The 18,372-nt window shown below is 39.4% G+C and overlaps 1 protein-coding gene across 2 annotated transcripts in view; it reads right to left on the minus strand.

The window, feature by feature from the left end:
• Window positions 1–18,372, minus strand: part of CCDC126 (coiled-coil domain containing 126) — a 53,330-nt gene that overhangs the window by 34,299 nt on the left and 659 nt on the right. The window contains exon 2 of one of the 2 annotated variants that reach the window (XM_008066183.2): window positions 3,427–3,815. In XM_008066183.2, the coding sequence (XP_008064374.1) occupies window positions 3,427–3,664 (238 nt within the window). In that variant the 5' untranslated portion in view covers window positions 3,665–3,815. Of the gene's footprint in view, window positions 1–3,426; window positions 3,820–18,372 lie in introns of those variants that run through there. The other variant, XM_021716644.1, reaches the window with a different exon arrangement.

The following is an 18,372-nucleotide window of genomic DNA, read 5'->3' on the forward strand; positions in this document are numbered from 1 at the left end:
GGGGGGCGGAGGAGGCAGAGAGTAGGGAAAATAGCCTTACTGCTAACATAAAGTTTTAGTGGTCTGGATGAAAGATCAAATCAGCCACAACATTTGCTTAAGCCAAAGCCTAATCCAGAGCAAGGCCCTAACTCTCTTCAATTCTGTGAAGGCAGAGAGGTAAGGAAGCTGCAGAAGAAAAGTCTGAAGTTAGCAGAGGCTGGTTTCTGAGGTGGAAAGAGAAAAGCCATCTCTAGATCATAAAAGTACAAGGTGAAGTAGCAAGTATTGATGGAGAAGCTACAGAAAGTTATCCAGAAGATCTAGCTAAGATAATTGATGAAGGCGGCCACACTAAACAACAAATTTTGAAATTAGATGAACCAGCTGTCTATGGGAAGAAGATGCCATCTAGAGCTTTTATAGCTAGAGTCCGTCTTTTGGAGTTTTCACACCTGGCTTCAAAGTTCCAAAAGACAAACTCTCTTATTAGGGTTAATGCAGCTGGTGGCTTGAAGTGGCAGCTAATGCTCACTTACCATTCCAAAAATCCTAGGGCCCTTAAGAATTATGCTAAATCTACTCTGCCTGTGTTTGACAGATGGAACAACAAAGCCTAGATGGATGACAGCACATCTGTTCACAGCATGTCTTACTGACTATTTTAAGCCCACCGTAGATAACTACTGCTCAGAAAAAAGGATTATTTTCAAAATATTACTGCTTCATTGACAATGCACCTGGTTACCCAAAAGCTCTGATGGAGATGTATAAAATTAATGTTGTTTTCCTGCTTCTAAAACAACATCCATTCTGCAGGCCATGGGTCTAGGAGTCATTTGGACTTTTAAGTCTTAAGAAATACATTTCATAAGACTAGAACTGCCATAGATAGTAATTCAAGGGATTCATGGAAAGAGGTCAAAATATCTATTTTCACAGGAGTTTAGAAGAAATTAATTCCAACCCTCACAGATGACTGAGGAGTTCAAGACTTCAATGAAGGAAGTGGAGCCTAAAGAGGTGAAAGAATTCCTGCAATCTGCTTCTTATGAATGAGCAAAGAAAGTGTTTTTTTGTGATGTAATCTACTCCTGATAAAGACTCTGCAAACACTGTTGAAATAGCAACAAAGGATTTCAAATATTACATAAACTTAGTTGATAGAGTAGCTGCAGGGTTTGTGTGGATAGATTTCAGTTTTGAAAGACATTCTAATGTGGGTCAAATGCTATCAAAGCATCACATGCTACACAAAAATCTTTCATGAAAGAGTCAATTGATTCAGCAAACTTCATTGTTTTCTTATTTTAAGAAACTGCCACAGCCACCACAACCTTCAGCAATCACCACCCTGGTCAGTCAGCAGCCATTAACATTGAGACAAGACCCTCCACCAGAAAAAAGATTACAACTCACTGAAGGCCTAGATGATTATTAGCATTTTTTAGCAACGAAGTATTTTTAAATTAAGGTATGTACTGTTTTTAGAAGACATTATGCTGTTGCACACTCAATAACTTATAGTGTAAACTTGACTTTTATGTGCACTGGGAAGCCAAAAAATGTGTGATTTGCTTTATTCCAATATTCACGGTATTACGGAATACCAGATCGGAACCACAGTATCTCTGTGGTGTGCCTACACATGACTCAGTAAAGAATACCATTTACAGTCATAATAGTGCAAACCTTGAATATTATTCTAACCAAAATTACTAAGAGAAAATGAATTCTATGAAGGCTGAGGAGGTGAGGACACTGCAGAAGAAACGCTGAAAGCTGGTTCGTGAGGTGTAAGGAAAGAAGCTGTCTCCATAGCATAAGTGCAAGGCGACGCAGCAAGTGCTGATGGAAAAGCTGCAGCAAGTTATCCAGAACACCCAACTAAGATAACTGATGAAGACAGCTATGCTAAGCAACATATTGTCAACATAGATGGGACAGCCTTCACTGGAAAAAGATGCCATCTAGGACTTTCATAGCTAGAAAATAGAAGTCAATTTGGTTTCAAAGCGTCAAAGGACAGGTTGACTCGTTGTTAGGGGCTAATGCAGCTGGTGACCCTAAGTGGAAGTCAATGCCTATTGACCATTTTTAAAATCGTAAGAATTATGCTAAATCTCCTGTGCCTGTGCCCTAGAATGGAACAATGAAGCCTAAATGACAGCTTATCTGTTTACAGCATGGTTTACTAAATATTTAGTAGGCCTGCTGTTGAGACCTACTACTCAAAAAACAAGATTCCTTTCAAAATGTTACTGCTCATTGGCAGTGCACCAAGTCACCCAAGAGCTATGATGGAAATGTACAAGATTAATGTTGTTTTTATGCCTGCTATCACATCTATTATACATTCCATGGACTAAAGAGTCATTTTGACTTTCAATTATCATTATTTAAGAAATACATTTTGTAAAGCTAGAGTTGCCGACAGTTGTCCTGTTGGGTCTGGGCAAAGTCAATTGAAAACCTTCTGGAAAGGACTCACTAGACGCCATTAAGAACATTCATATGTGAAGACAGTCTAGGGGTGGATGGGATGCATTTTTTGAGTGAGAAAGAAAGCTGCATTCTCACCTTGCCTATGGGGAAGTTAGATAATATCTGTAACTGAAAAATCAAGAAGTGGCTCATGGAGCATTATTATTATTATTATTATTTAAATATGGAGGTAATCACCAATAAATGAGATGAAATAATTTAAAATGGGTGGCTCTGAAGAACAGGAAATGTGAGGACTGTTGGGAATGGGAAGAACTGCCCTTTTTATTAAGAATAATAACACATTTTGATTCTTTAAATACATGCATGTATACCTTTTGATTACACAAACAAAACTGAAATAGAGAAAATGTCCAGACATTCATGTATACACAGTATTCTATACAAAACCATTATATCTGTTCTCTCTCTCTTTTTTTTAAGAGAGAACACGGTATGAAAAGGAACTTAAAACACAGCAGGAACCCAGTATATGAAAGAGAGAATGGCAGTAAACACTACTGAAGACATAGGCAAATTCTGCTTCTTAGAAATTAATAAATGCTATACAACTGATAGCTTATATTGGGACAATCGGGAAAATTTAAATATAAACTAGGTATAATAATGGTATTGTAGGAAATGGTCATTTTTAAAGATCACATATGTTTTTTTAAAGAGCTATATATTTAGAAGTGAAATGTCACAATTTCTATAATTTAAATATTCTTTAACAATTAGATAAAACAAAAGTTGCAAAAAGTTAATAACTGCTAAATCTGGGTGATCAAAATATAATAATGTATCATATTATCTCTATTTTCCAGTATATTTGCAAATTTTCATAATAAATCATCAAGAAAAAATTGCTTTGTAAAGACCTATGCATGAAGTAATTAGTTCAATTTCCATGACCACCTTTAAGGGGTAAAAGGAGAAGATAGAAATATTCTATTCTCTTACCATATCCTGCCATGGAAGCACCATTCTCGACATCTACTGTGTTCTTATTTTCCTCTGCTAGAGCTTTAACATATCTTTTGCTTAAATCTAGTATTTGTTCACGTAATTTGACACTGCTTTGATGTCTTGGTTGTTGAAAAGTATAGTGCAGTAACATCAATCCCCAAATGAGTCCAAATACAAGCAACAGTAAACTCAATTTCTGGGACATATTTTTCCTTGAGATTGTAAAAAACATTTCGGATGAAGAAAAAAAAAAACTTGACTTAAAAATGGTAACTAGAGACAAGCCACCAAACAATCAAGACTTTTGAAAGAAAAAAAGAAAAAATCTCCTCTAATATTATATATTCTTCATCTTCAGCAAGGTTGTATCCACTCTATTAACTCTGTAAAATTAAGAAGAAAAAAAGGTGATTAGTCTTAATCTATAACAGTAACAGAATAAATAATAATAAAGAAAAATTCTATATTTTTGATTTAGAACTATATCACCTTCTTTGACAACTTTCTCCACCACTAAGTTTTTTGTTCTTTTATCAGTTTCATTTACAAACGTTTTCAAAATTTTAACCAGAAATAAATATCCATTCATTGAAAATAACTGAAAAAAGAAAGCCACCATGGTTACAAAACCTTTGAATGACTTCTAATTTGCAACTAAAACCATGGACATATAGTAAGATTTCTAGGAGATCTAAGTCTACTCAAAGATACAGTCCCAACCTAAATGCCTAGAAGCTATTCCTCCTCACGGAAAAAAAAAGGAGACACCAAAATGAAAGTTAATATAAGGAAAGATAAAACAGATTGGAAAAATCAAAATTCCTGTCTAACAAGAATTCCTACAACATAAACAGAGCATGTCGATGCTTGAAAAAGTCACCAGAAGATATTACTAATGAAAATAAGGTAACTTTAGGAAACAGCCAATCTAAGATGGAAAATAAGTTAATAATTTCTAAATTTACATCTTATAAAGATAAAGAATGGTAACTATTTAATGGCAAGTGCTAAAACAGTTTAGAACTTTTAAAAAATTTTCTAGATTTACAACTCCACATTTTAAACGTGGAATTTATGCATTTGTGGAAGTTTTTTTAAACTGAAAGGCTATACTTCAACTTTTTTTTTTTTTTTTTTGAGTCAGAGTCTCGCTCTATCACCCAGCCTGGAGTACGGTGGCACACTCACAGCCACCCCAGCGTGGACATGCTGGGCTCAGGCGATCCTTCTGCCTCAGCCTTCCAAGTAGCTGGAACTACAAGCACGCACTACCACACCTGGCTTATTTTTTGATATATTGTAGAGATGAGATCTCACCAAATTGCCCAAGCTGGTCTCGAATCCCTGGGGTCAGACAATCCTCTCGCCTCAGCCTCCCAAAGTGATGGGATTACAGGCTTGAGCCACCATGCCTGACCACTTCAACTTTTTAAAAAAGAGAAAGGGCCAAGCATGGTGGCTCACACCTATAATCCCTGCACTTTGGGAGGCCGAGGTAGGAGGATCACTTGGAACCAGGAGTTTGAGACCAGACAGGGCAACATAGCAAGACCTCATCTCCAATTTAAAAAAAAAAAAAAAAGGCAGGGGGCGGCGTTGGGGGATGTAGGTAAAAAAGAGGAAGGTGATAACCATGGAATCTAGAAAGGCCTGGAGAGCAATAAAGTGTATGAATCACCAAAGCATCCAGGCAAAGAAAACTGATTATGTCAGATGAAGCCAAATTCTTTAGGCAGAAATAGATCTGGACAATAGTGCACTGTTTCACAAGGAATTTCATAGCTTACTGAAAATAATCTTTAAGAACTTTTTACCTTCCTGTAATATAGGCAAATAAAACATCCCAATTTAAATCCACTTACTAGGGAAAAATAACATAACTGAGCTAATAAAAATCTAGTTTGAGGCTAAGATTAAAAATGAATGGTGTACTAGAAAGGCAATAGACCTTGCAGAGCATTCGGTCACTTTTGTTCAATCAACACTTGCAAAGTCAGCACATAGGCTAGGCATGAGGGACACTATAGTTCTACCCTAGAAATGTGCTTTCTAGCACAGATCCTCTCAAACCTGTTTATAAATTTTTTTTAATCTTATGCAAAAAATAAAAAGTAAAACACATGCTATCAAAGCTTTTCAACTAGATATATGTGTGTTGAGGTATGTAAAAGAGGGGGGATATTCTGCCCTGCCAATTCACCTGTCCTGTTCAGAAAACTCCCACTCTTCTTTCCCACACCCTGCCACCATGCCACCTCCGTCCCTGATGCACCTCTAATAAATTCTGGGGCCCCAAGGTTTGAACAACACATCTCCTCTTACTGAAGCGTACCAATGTTTCCAGACCTCACTATAAGCATGACTACACCACTTACTGGGTATATAAATTAACGGCTTCAGCCGGGCTCGGTGGCTCAGCCTGTAATCCCGTGCTTTGGGAGGCTGAGGTGAGTGATTGCCTGAGCCCGCGGGTTCGAGACCTGCCTGGGCAACTTGGCAAGACCTCATCTCTACAATAAATTTTTTTAAAAATCAGCCAAGCATGGTAGCGCGTGCCTGTAATTCCGGCTACTTGGAAGGCTGAGGTGGAAGGATCGCTGGAGCCCAGTGGGTTGGGCTGCAGTGACCGAGAGCGGCCACTGCACTTTAGTCTGGGCGACAGAGTGAGACTCCAACTCAAAATAAATAAATAAATAAATAAAAATAAATTAACGGTTTAAAATAATAATTGCATTATAAATTAGGAATTAACTCCTTTTCAAATTTTCTTCTACTTTGCTTATTTCTTTAGTTATTACATAAAAAATAAATCCCTTTAGATCTTTTCAAACAACACTATTAATATCAATACTAGGTTATTAAACTTTGCTTTATTAGCAAAAGCAAATAAACACAAAGTAACATTTTCTCTATAAAGATTTTACATTCGATTTACACATAAGTTCAGAAAATGGAAATTCTAGATTTCTAAGTAAAATTTTAAAGTTTTTTTTAACATATTTACATTAAATTTATTCTTCATTCATAAATCTTTACTGGCTCCTCTGTCTCCTCAAACAGGACCTGTGTGTTACATTATCCTAGCACCCAGCAGATCAACTGGGATTCTGTCCTGTAGCAGTCACAACAGGGTTGGTTCTAAGGTTGGCATAACAACAAAACCAGAAAAGTAACATCACTGGAGAATTGAGGACATAGACAATACATAGGTATTGTGGCAGATGGTTAAATATATCTATCTCAGCCGGGCTCGGTGGCTCAGCTTGTACTCCCGCGCCTTGGGAGGCTGAGGTGAGTGGATTGCCTGAGCCCGCGGTTCGAGACCCGCCTGGGCAGCGAGACCTCACCTCGACAATAAATCAAAAAATCAGCCGGGCGTGGTAGCGTGCGCCTGTAGTTCCGGCTACTTGGAAGGCTGAGGCGGAAGGATCGCCGGAGCCCAGCAGGTCGAGACTGCGGTAGCCGGGAGCGGCCATTGCACTCCAGTCTGGGCGACCGAGTGAGACTCCAACTCAAAAATATATCTATCTATCTATCTCCAAGGCCAAAAGGAAGAGATTCAAAACCAGAGGCAAAGAGGGTATTTCAGTTAGACAACAGCAATAACCATTACTATAATCATTTACTACATACCAGACACTGCTCTAAGCACCATATATGAATTAATTCATCTTATCCCCACAACATCCCACATAATAACATTCTCACTTAACAGGTAAGAAAACTGAGGCAAAGATAAATTAAGTAACTTGCTCAACATCATACAATTGAATAGTAGTAGAGATAGGATTCTATGCCTAACTCTGAGGTGAACACTTCACAAAGGTTATTTCATTTAATATGTGTAATAAGCCCACAAAGAAAACATTACTATTATTGTCACTTTAAAGATGATCAAATTAGAGACATAACCTGCCTAAGATTTTTACCCAGGCCAACTGACTTCAGTTGCCTAAACTCTGGCAAGGCTAAAAGTTCAAAAGTTCGGAATCTATACCATATTTCTCTTCAGAGTCTGTCCTTACCTTTAGAAAAGTTCCATAAACCCAGCCTATTAGAACTCATAGATGTTACAAAACGTCACAAAAGTGCCAAATCCCAAGACTGTAAAGGCATTAGGCAGAGAACCCGAGATTCACTGGGGTGTGAGGGTAGGTTGGGGAATGGGATAGTCAAACACTATCCCATTATGAGAGCCTCATCCATAATAGGCAGATCCTTCCAAGCAGACACAAGCCTAAGAACAACAGCTGCTCACCATCATGTCCTCTCTGCTTAAAGGGTAAGGGGTGGTACCAACACCAGATATGAAGAACAAACACACTGGTAATGGCAAAGCAGAGGCACAACTGCTGAAGATATGCCCGCAAAGTACTAAATCCCAGGGAACAAGGAGGCCTGGTTTAAACCTAGTGTTTCAGATGAGGGGCCCTAAGATCCAAGTTGTAAATTTCACATAAAGAGCCTCCAACTGCTCTATATTCACTGAATATTATAGCCTGACTATATCTTCGGATTCTGAAACAAGGCCTTCGTAAAGGAAAGGTCTTCACAGCCCTGACTCTGTGTGAACTGTGTCTGCTCAGCACCACTCTCAACAACATAACAGCAAGTGCAAATGCCCATCTTAGTGGGAAGTCAAGAAATGTTTCAGCAGTGGTTTCCAACATTTTTGGCACCAGGGACTGGTTTCACAGAAGATAATTTTTTCCATGGAAGTCGAGGGGAGGGGAAGAGATGGTTTCAGGATGATTCAAGTGTGCATCACATTTATTATGCACTATATTTCTATTATTATTATATTGTAATGTATAATGAAATGATTATACAACTTGCCATAATGCAGAATCACTGGGAGTCCCGAGCTTGTTCTCCTGCAACTAGATGGTACCATCTGGGGGTGATAAGAGATAGCACTAGCATCACTGCCTCCGCTTGACCTCAGATCAGCAGGCATAAGACTATTACAAGGAGCATGCAATCTAGATCCCTTGCAGGCACAGTTCACAACTGGGTTCCCACTCCTATGGGAATCTAATGCCACTGCTGATCTGACAGAAGAAGGAGCTCAGGTGGTAATGTGAGCAATGGGGAGCGATTGTAAATACAGATGAAGCCCACCTCTTACCTCCTGCTGTGTGGCCCAGTTCCTAACAGGTCACAAATTGGTACCAGTCCATGGCCCCAAGTTTGGGGACCCCTGTGTTATAGGGACTACTACAGGAAGCAATATATACGCTTTGTAACTTGGTGTTCATTATGTTTTCCTATAGTGATAGAAAGTAAAATATTTAATATAAAGAGTTTGGGAACTGCAGAGGTGAGAAGGTGGGAACACTTAATTCCATTAATCCCACTAGAGAATTCCAAAAGGACACCAAGGAATAAAGTGGCTATAGGAGCTACCAGGAAAAAAGGACACCCTGAAGACTTCTCCAAGTTAAAAAGATGGCCTGGCCTGGAGCCAGCTTATGCCCAACAAAGGACTGAGTAGCTCAAAGGCCCATGAGGATTCCCTGAAGTAACCCAAGAAGGCTTAAAAACTATTCTAAGGGTCCATTTTCACAGAAATTCCAAACAAGGCCAGCAGCTATGATTAAGATTTCTTAAAAGACACAATTCTGCCTCTAATCTCTTCTCAGGGAAAGTCTCTCATCAAAATTATCTGGACAAAGGTTTTATATCTCTGAATGAAAATAATATTTTAAAAAATTACTTGGAGAGTTTTTGTTTTAAATCCCAGTGCCAGGTCACATTCCATAGTTAAATTAGAATGCCCTGGGATGAGAGCTGGGCATCAGTATTTTTTAAAGAGTACTAAGTTACTCGAATACTCAGCAAAGTTTGAGAACCACTGTATAAACTTCAAATTTCTTCATGAAATAACAATGATAGCTTTAGGTAGAGTCACTAAATTCAAAGTTACGAATCAGTACAGCAGGTGTGACATAGAAATACTGCTACTTGTACCTACTCGTGATGATCTTAAAGGGGAAGAGGTAAAGAAAACTGAAAACAGGTGGCCTTTGCTGGAACCCAAGTCATTATCCCCGGGTGGGATAATATATTTACTAGGCAAGGTGGAGATGGAATGAAGAGAAAACAATTTCCACTGGTGCCACTTTAGACTCCAGGATCAATATGAATATACTGTTATATTCTCCAAAAGCTATATCTGGAATTTCATATAGGAAAAAAATACTAAAACAAGATGTCTTTTAAAAATAAAAAAGGGGAAAATGGAGACAAGAAGTTTTGAATTTTAGTACCTGAAGGTAATTTACTCACATACCTTTAATTTAGTAATCAGAAAGGAAAATAGCCTCAAAATCCTCAGGAAAGGGGAAAAAAAGGAAAGATTTAATATTTCTTCTTCCTATGCAATGTTCAAAGCTATAAATGACAAAAGAACTTGCACTTGGAACCTTCTCAATTTTTCCTTGTTTCAAGTAATGATCCAGCTCACTGAAGGTCATCTAGGTCAGGACAAGAGTCACTAACTGGAACCCGGACAGGTCAACACTAAGGCTGAGGGCTTATGGCTACCATCTAGCATAGTCTTTATTACAGCGTCTCTCCTCCACCACCACAGTCTACAATCTAAAAACTTTTAAATCTTATTTTCTAGGCCTCTATTAATTGTCTACTAATCACTTAAAAGAATAAAACTTCAAATTCACCCCAAGTAACAGCTGAAGAGTCTTTAAGGCAAAAAATAAAATCATCATCATGATTACTTTGATCTAACATAAACTCCTGAATATTTGTAGGATTCCCAGGAAAAAGTTCTCACTCAATTGCAAAAATTACAAAAGGAATTAAAGTCTACATGGCACAAAGGTAGAAAAATCATGGGGAGAAGACACCATTAAAATGAACTGTCAGCCGGGTTCGGTGGCTCAGCCTGTAATCCCGTGCCTTTGGGAGGCTGAGGTGAGTGGATTGCCTGAGCCTGTGGGTTCAAGACCCACCTGGGCAGGCGAGAACTCATCTCTACAATAAATCAAAAAATCAGCCGGGCATGGTAGCGTGCGCCTGTAATTCCGGTTACTTGGAAGGCTGAGGCGGAAGGATTGCCGGAGCCCAGCAGGTCGAGGCTGCGGTGGCCGGGAGCGGCCACTGCACTCCAGTCTGGGCGATCGAGTGAGACTCTGACTCAAAAAAAAAAAAAAAAAAGAACTGTCAGTTGGGCATGGTGGCTTACACCTGTATTCCCAGCACTTTCGGAGACAGAGGCAAGAGGATTGCCTAAGCCCGCGGGTTTGAGACCAGCCTGGGCAACATGGTGAGACTTTGTCTCTATGATAAATCAAAAATTAGCTGGGCATGGTGGTACACGCCTATAATTCCAGCTACATGAAAGGCTGAAGTGGAAGGATCACCTGAGCCCAGCAGGCCGAGGTTGCAGTGGCCGCGAGCATGCCCCTGCATTCCAGCCTGGGCGACAGAGTGAGACTGACTCAAAAATAAAATGAAAGCCACAACATGGATAAACCTTGAAGATATTATGCAAAGTGCCAGACCCAAAAGGGCGAATATTGTATGATTTCACTTACATGAAGTATCTAGAATCAGGCAGAATAGTGGTTGTCAGGGGCTAGGGGAAGGGGAGACTGAAGAGTTATGATTTAATGGGTATGAAGGTTCAGTGGAATAATGAAAAAGTTCTGGAGACGGATGGTGGTGATGGCTGCACAACAATGTGAACATATTTAATGTCACTGAACTGTATACTTAAAATGGTTAAAATGAAACATTTTAAGTTATGTATTTTTTACCATACACATACACAGAAGCATACCGTATCATTCCCCTGCTTTAAACCCTTCGACAGTTTCCCACTGCACTTCATATCTAGCATTCAAACTCATTACCACGGTCTACAAGGCCCTGTAGTCTGACTCCTACCCATCTCTGTCCTAACTTCATACCACTTTCCTCGCTGTTGCCACACCAGGCAAAACACATTCAACATTCATTCAGATTGCTATTACTTTCTGACCTCAGGGTCTCCACAATTGCTATTCCCTGGCTCGTAATGTTTTTCCCATGACTTGTTCCTTTTCATCCCTTAGTACTTAACTCATGCCAACTCTTCAAACACAGCAGTCCCGTTCCTACCCCCCTTCTAGCCTCAATTTACCCTCTACTGTTCTCTATATGAAACTGCAAATTCAATCTTTAAAACCCTGGGCAAGTTATTTTATCTCCCCAAGTCCTGATGGTCTCACTTATATTATAGGGACAACATATAACTGATGATTGAATGACAACTCATACTACTCAATAAATATTAGTCTTTATTATTAGTGTCAAGAACTTATGTAACGATGCTATTGATTCTTGAAAATCTGAGTAACATTAGTTAATATAAGAGATGTTTTAATAGACTCGAATAAAACTCTTCAGACTAGCTCTTATAGGCCTTCATAAACCAGTCTCCAAAGTCCAAATTTACTTCTCATGAGTCACAAAACTATTTCTCCCAATCAAGCCAGTCTTCTATCTGCCTCATACAATAATGATAATTATATCTTACATTTATGTAATATTTTTAATATCATATAAATGGCCAGCATGTTTCTTTACATGCTCCCTGACACCTCCTCATTCAGTTAGTAACAGTCAGCTCTCAGAGAGGCTACAGGCTTGAAAAAGTTTCTCAGAATTTGTGGACAACATGAAATATTTCATTGGTATTAAGTCACTGAAGAATTATCCTGTCCTAAAAGATGACATAACAGAATGCTGCTGATGAGAAAGGACACTAGATAAAACATCTGTTTATTGAGTGTCTGCCATAGACTCTAGTACACATCAGGAAAAAAAAAAAAGAACATCTGTTTAAATGCCACCTCAGCTAGAATGATTTTAAAACTGCATTACCTTATTCTACCCCACACTGATCTTCTTCTAACTCCTACAGCACATTACTTTATACCAACTGATCCTATATATCATGTCATCCAATCGTGTGTGAGCCTTGTCTCCATGATTAAGTCCCAGGTCCCTTATGGAAAAGAATAGCATGCCTTACCCTGCTGCCACATCCCTCACAGAGCCCGGTGAACAATCAGTAGTCACCAAGAAATGCTTTATGTTTACTTTAAAACACATCCCCGAACCTAGCCCCAACTTCCCCAAGCAGCAACATGACCTCCCAACAATAGTTTTCGGGGGTAAAGGATCAACTTCCCCAAGCAGCAACATGACCTCCACAATAGTTAAAGGATAGAAATCTGGAGATTAAATTAAAATATCTTCAATTATCCTGTCTAGGCTGGAAGAATCTGAGAAGAAATCTAGTCCAATCCCCTCACCTTTCAGATGAAGCAACCAACGCCCGGAGATGGGGGCAAAACCGCACTGGTCCAGAATACAGGTTCTGACTATCTCGCTTTTTCTCTACCCCACAAGAAAGACTGTGTTTGTAAATACTGAATGAATTACAATATTAAATGAAGTTTTGTTCTGTTTTTGCTTTAAAAGAATGTAATTCAAAAAATAGTAATGGTAGTTTAGGACAATAGTCCTAAAATCTATGCCTAAATTGGACTATTCACTAAATTATCAAGTTGGCCCATTAAGGTTCCAAATATACTTTATTCACATAAATCAAAGTATTACAAAGTTGCTACAAGAATGATTTAAGTCTTGATATCTTAGTTTTTTACACAGGCAAACACAAAGTAAAACAAACATGAGGTAAAACAAAGCTAAACACAAGGTCTTCTGGAGGTACAGACCTTCACCATTATCAACAAACACACTGATAACACGCTTCCAGAGAAAGAATTAGCAGGAGGTGCGAAAAGGCCCAGGTTCAAGCACAACCTTTACTACATGCAGTTTCATTTAAAGCATGAAAGGACTTGGTTTTTTCATTCATTTGTTCATTCTTGCAGTCACAATATTTAATAAAGCACCTGCTATGTGCCAGGAATTGGAGGTGTGAAAGGTGAAGCAAGATGGGCTTTCTGCTCTGAAGGCTCTGCTCTAGGAGGAAGGGGACAAGCAGGCCCTGAAGCCAGCTCACTGCCACGAAGGTAAAAAAGGGTCTGTGTCCGGGACGGCTACATGAGGTGTGGGGCTAAGGTGGGCCTTCTGAGGAGGTAATGCTTGATCTGAGAAAGAGGAGGAAGTATTAAGTCTGTTTCCAATTTCCTTCTGCATAAAACCTTTAGAATTCTCTTCTCACCGGAATCTTGGGAGCAGGCAGTGAATCCCTTACTCCTAGTCTTCTCCATACAAACAAATGAGATTGGGAGGGCTCCTGATCCCAGCACGGAGTGACCTGGTCTGGAAAAAGCACACAAAATGAACAGAAGGAAACCCACCAGTAAAGAAAGTTTTGGGTCGCCTTTCTTATGAGAATTACAGCTCCACTGCTTGATAATATACAGTAATAAGTTAAAGTGGTATTTACACAGAAAAACTTTTCTTTTCTTTTTTGTTTTGTTTAGTTTTTGGGAGTCAGAGTCTCATGCTGTCGCCCAGACTGGAGTGCAGTGGCATGATCACCACAGTTTTGACCTCTTGGGTTCAAGCTAGCTTCGCCTCAGTCTCTCAAGTAGCTGGGACTACAGGCTCACACCACCATACCTGGCTAATTTTTTGGTGTTTTTTCTTTTTGTAGAGACAAAAAGAAACAGTCTCGCCACATAGCCCAGGCTGGTCTCGAACTCCTGGGCTCAATCAATCCTCCCTCCTCAGCCTCCCAAAGTGCTGAAATTACAGGTGTGAGCCAAGGCACTCAGTCCAAAAAAAAAAAAAAACCTATCCTTAGTGGTGTTTTCTAATGAAGGAAGCAGTGACAAAATTAGGTACAAATAAGTCTAGGTAACAATCTTCCAGTGCATTTACTTAAAACTGGCTTTAAGCATTTTAAATCCAATTTTTCAAACTCCAAGATAGTCCTTGTTAAAGGATACAAAAGTAGAAAAGCAAACATGGGTAGGATGTTATTCTAAAATTTTTCTATCTATTATAGGTATTAATGTTTCCACTCCAATTTACAAAATCTTTGAAAGAAAGTGTTGTTCAAAGCTCTACTATCTATGAATACTTGCCAAATAGTACACTGAGCAAATAACTAAATATGTGGCCATTTTCCAGTGGTTTCTCTCTAGCCAGAGACCTAAAGCCAAATAGACTAGTCCAACACTATAACAAGAGAAAAGTAAAACATAGAATCAGCAAATATTTAAACTAGAACACCTTCATTATAAATATAAGGAAAAGGAAGCACAAAAAAATCTTAATGACTAAACAACATAAAAAAACTTAGGTATCCCAACTCTCAGCCTAGGACTCCAGTATTTTTCAAAAGTAGGGAACAAAAATCAATTTGACAGTTTGCAACTAGCACCTCTAAAAAAAAAGATAAAACAGAAACCATCAAGAGTAGACTGTACACACTACAGATTTCATTTTATGAAATGTTTCTTTCAGCTCATTTATTTTTGCATACACAGACACATGCATGTACACACAGTTATACATCTACAGAGTCTTTTTTTCCTCTCTCTCTCTCTCTCTCTCTCTCTTTTTTTTTTTAGTTGATGTCTCACTATCACCCAGGCTGGAGTACAGTGGCACGATCCCAGCTCACCGCAGTCTCAACCTCCTGGGCTCAGTTAATCCTTCAGCCTTAGACTCCTAAGTAGCTGGGATTATAGTCGTGTGCTACCATGTCTGGCTAATTTTTTTATTTTTATTTTTGTAGACATGAGGCCTCGCTATATTTTTTTGTTTGTTTTTCTTTTTTTTTTTTTAAAGATGGAGTCTTGCTATATAGCTGAGGCTGGTCTTAAATTCCTGGGTGCAAGCAATCCTCCCACTTCAGCCTCCTGAGTAGCTGGGATTACAGACGAGCACCACCATGTCCAGCTATCTATGGAGTCTTGATATAAAAAGATGTCTTGCTATGGGTTGTTGCAAAAAAGTTTTAGAAACACTGCATTTCACACTGTCTGTCATGAAGTACTTCCTCGTACTTTTATGCAAACATTGCAATAGCAACATTAAAAATATTAATAGCTAATCCTACCTTAAAATCTCATTCAAATTCCATTTTTGCATTTATTTGGTGCTCTATTTTTTGTGCCATTATGACTACTGCTAAAGTCCCTATCAACAGCAATCACAGCAACGAGCAGGCAGAGAAACTGTCTCTCAGTCAAAGGTGCTACAAGAACTACTGCCTGTTAGTCTCCAAAGGCATTTCAGGAAATATGGCAGTATGTTCACCAGTGTTCAGAGGTTCAGCTGGTTCTCTCCAAAGAAGACTCAGAAATAAGCCCTCCACAGACTTGAAGCCAGAATGTAACTTGAGGGGAAAAGGCCCATTCCTAAAATATTTTTTCCACATATTGCCTGAGGCTGATATCTGGGGAGAAAAATTTAACTTAGAACATAGCCCATCCACTCCATAATCAAGAATACGATTCAAAGTGTACCGCCTTGACAGGAGCTATACTAAAACTCCAGCTAAGATACCAAAATATGAGTCTTAAGATAGCAGATCATTTTTATTTGATTTTTTTCCATCGGCAACTGTGATCAGATCATTTTTAGATGGTATCTTTGGGAGAGGCAAAGACAACAGCACTGAAGTTACCAAAATAATACAAAAGAAAACAGGTAGAGCAAGGCAGGGACAAAAATAGAAAATGTTAGGGCAAAAGGCAAGCTAACTTAGCACAGTAGTGCTACAGTAAAAGCTTAATCTAAAATATACTAAGCAGCGCTAGGTACTACAATCATCAAGCCAGACCTGCCACAGCCTCGGCCAACCATGTTTTGTGCCATGTGACCCCACTTCCCCTTCCACAGCTAACTAGACTAGTAAGGCTGGCACCCTTGCCAGAGGCCGTCTACGAACAGCAGTCCCAGAGAAAGCCAGAGTTGGCAGAAGGCGTTAAAGAGAAGTCCCCAAAATATATAATAAAGTTGGGTTAGGGAATTGACAGGCTGGAGTTCTGAAGGGCAGGCATAATTGGTACAGAGGCTATAAACAAAAGAATAGAGATACAGATACTAGAGAAAGAACTAAGCATGTCAAAAACGCAGAGAACACATGTGCAACTCATGAGAGACAGGGATGACCAGGTCAGCAGATTCTGATTTCCGGGAGCTTTCTCGTTCTTTCAGGTGTATTCCTGTCCTCAAGATAGTTTGAAAGAACTGTATGACCTGAAGCAGAAAAAAAAACCCAAAGATGCAAATAAATGACTAAAAGGGTTTATACCAATTTTCTCTCCAGACTAAAAAGAACCTCTAAAAGCCCTTATTATTAAGTCTGAGCTGGAAGAGTCCCTGGAATCAGACCAATTCACTATTTTAGAGATGAGGAAATTGAGGACCACAAAGCAATCTAAGGTTGCACAGACAGCGACACAGCTAGGACAAGAAGCAAGGTCGCTTATTTTTGCAGTCATCATTCTGACCCACACTACACTAAATAACACCAACATAGAAATATTTTCCGGCTGGGCTGTGTGGCTCAGCCTGTAATCCCCGTACTTTGGGAGGCCGAGGCGAATAGATTGTCTGAGCCCGCAGTTCGAGACCAGCCAGGGCAGCTTGGCGAGACCTCATCTCTACAATAAAACAAAAAAATAACCAGGCGTGGTAGCGCGTCTGTAGTTCCAGCTACTTGGAAGGCTGAGGCGGAAGGATCGCCGGCGCCCAGCAGGTCGAGGCTGCGGTGGCCAGGAGTGTGCCACTGCACTCGAGCCTGGGCCACAGAGTGAGACTCCAACTCAAAAAACAAAAGAACTATTCTCCTCAAAACAAGTATTTTTCCGACACATTTTAAACCGAATCAGAAGTTATGTGTCTTTTTCCACAAGTTAGTTTCCCACTCATTTACTACCTGGCTCTCTGCTTATCCTAAAAAAGCATTCATTAGATTTCTGCTCTTCTTGGTCACTTACTTCTTTAAAACTCATCCATCACGAAAGACATGAAACTGACAATTCGTCAGGCCTCCTGGCTTCTCCCTCTACAACTACATATTTAAAAGCAGCATTTACTCAGGACACATTATTGCACATATTGCACAACAGTGTTTGAACTCAAAGGAGTATAGAGAAGACATTTTAAAAGAAAAATAAATTTCAATTAAGGATCATCAAGATTTCCTTGAAGAAACCAATTGTCAGTAAATTTCAGGAAAACCGATGCAAGAACAACCGAAACTGAAAAGAAACTACCTGGGAAATGTATCAAGCCATTCCTTATTAAGTGTACCGCATTCAAAGTGTCTTGAGAACAAATAACTACAACTAGGAAATACAAATCCCGAAGGGAGAGGAAAATGATTCATCCGTGAGAAAGGGCAGAAAGAAGAAGAAAAAAGTTGACATAGGGTAAAAATGGTGAAGTCCAGTAACAGGATTGCGGGACACCTGGATGCTTACTCCGGCAAAACAAACACTTAAGCTCCTCTAAGGCTCCCCAGAGGACACGACTTGGGGGCGGGGCGGGGGTGTGTGTGAATAAATCCTTGCATCTCCGAAGCTGATCCACAGAAAAGCAGAGTCATCAATTTCCTAAGAACATTCTCAGCCATCTTAAAACGGCGGAAATTAGGAAGACGGCATATTTCAAAGAATTGTTTGTTTAGTAGGTTTAAGATAACAAAGTATAAAGAGGAAGAAGGCACAACCTAGGGTGTTAATGACTAAACAAAGAAAAGCACAAACTCCCAAGTCCAGAGGCCACTTCGGTCCCGGCGAATGAAAGGTATCACATTCAAAGGATCTTTTCACCAAGTGAGGCACTAATGACGTTATGGGTATATTACTTCTTAATTCTAACAACTTAAAGGTGTATTTTCATTGGTGAGAAAACTCAGGCTTACAGCCTTGGCGCAACCAAAATCACAAAGGCGGGTGGCTAGGCGCGCAGGATTCGAACCCGGGCAGCCGAGACATT

Source organism: Carlito syrichta, unplaced genomic scaffold (genome assembly GCF_000164805.1).
Source record: "Carlito syrichta isolate Samal-C Ts95f unplaced genomic scaffold, Tarsius_syrichta-2.0.1 Scaffold308854, whole genome shotgun sequence".
NCBI classification, from domain to species: Eukaryota; Metazoa; Chordata; class Mammalia; order Primates; family Tarsiidae; genus Carlito; species Carlito syrichta.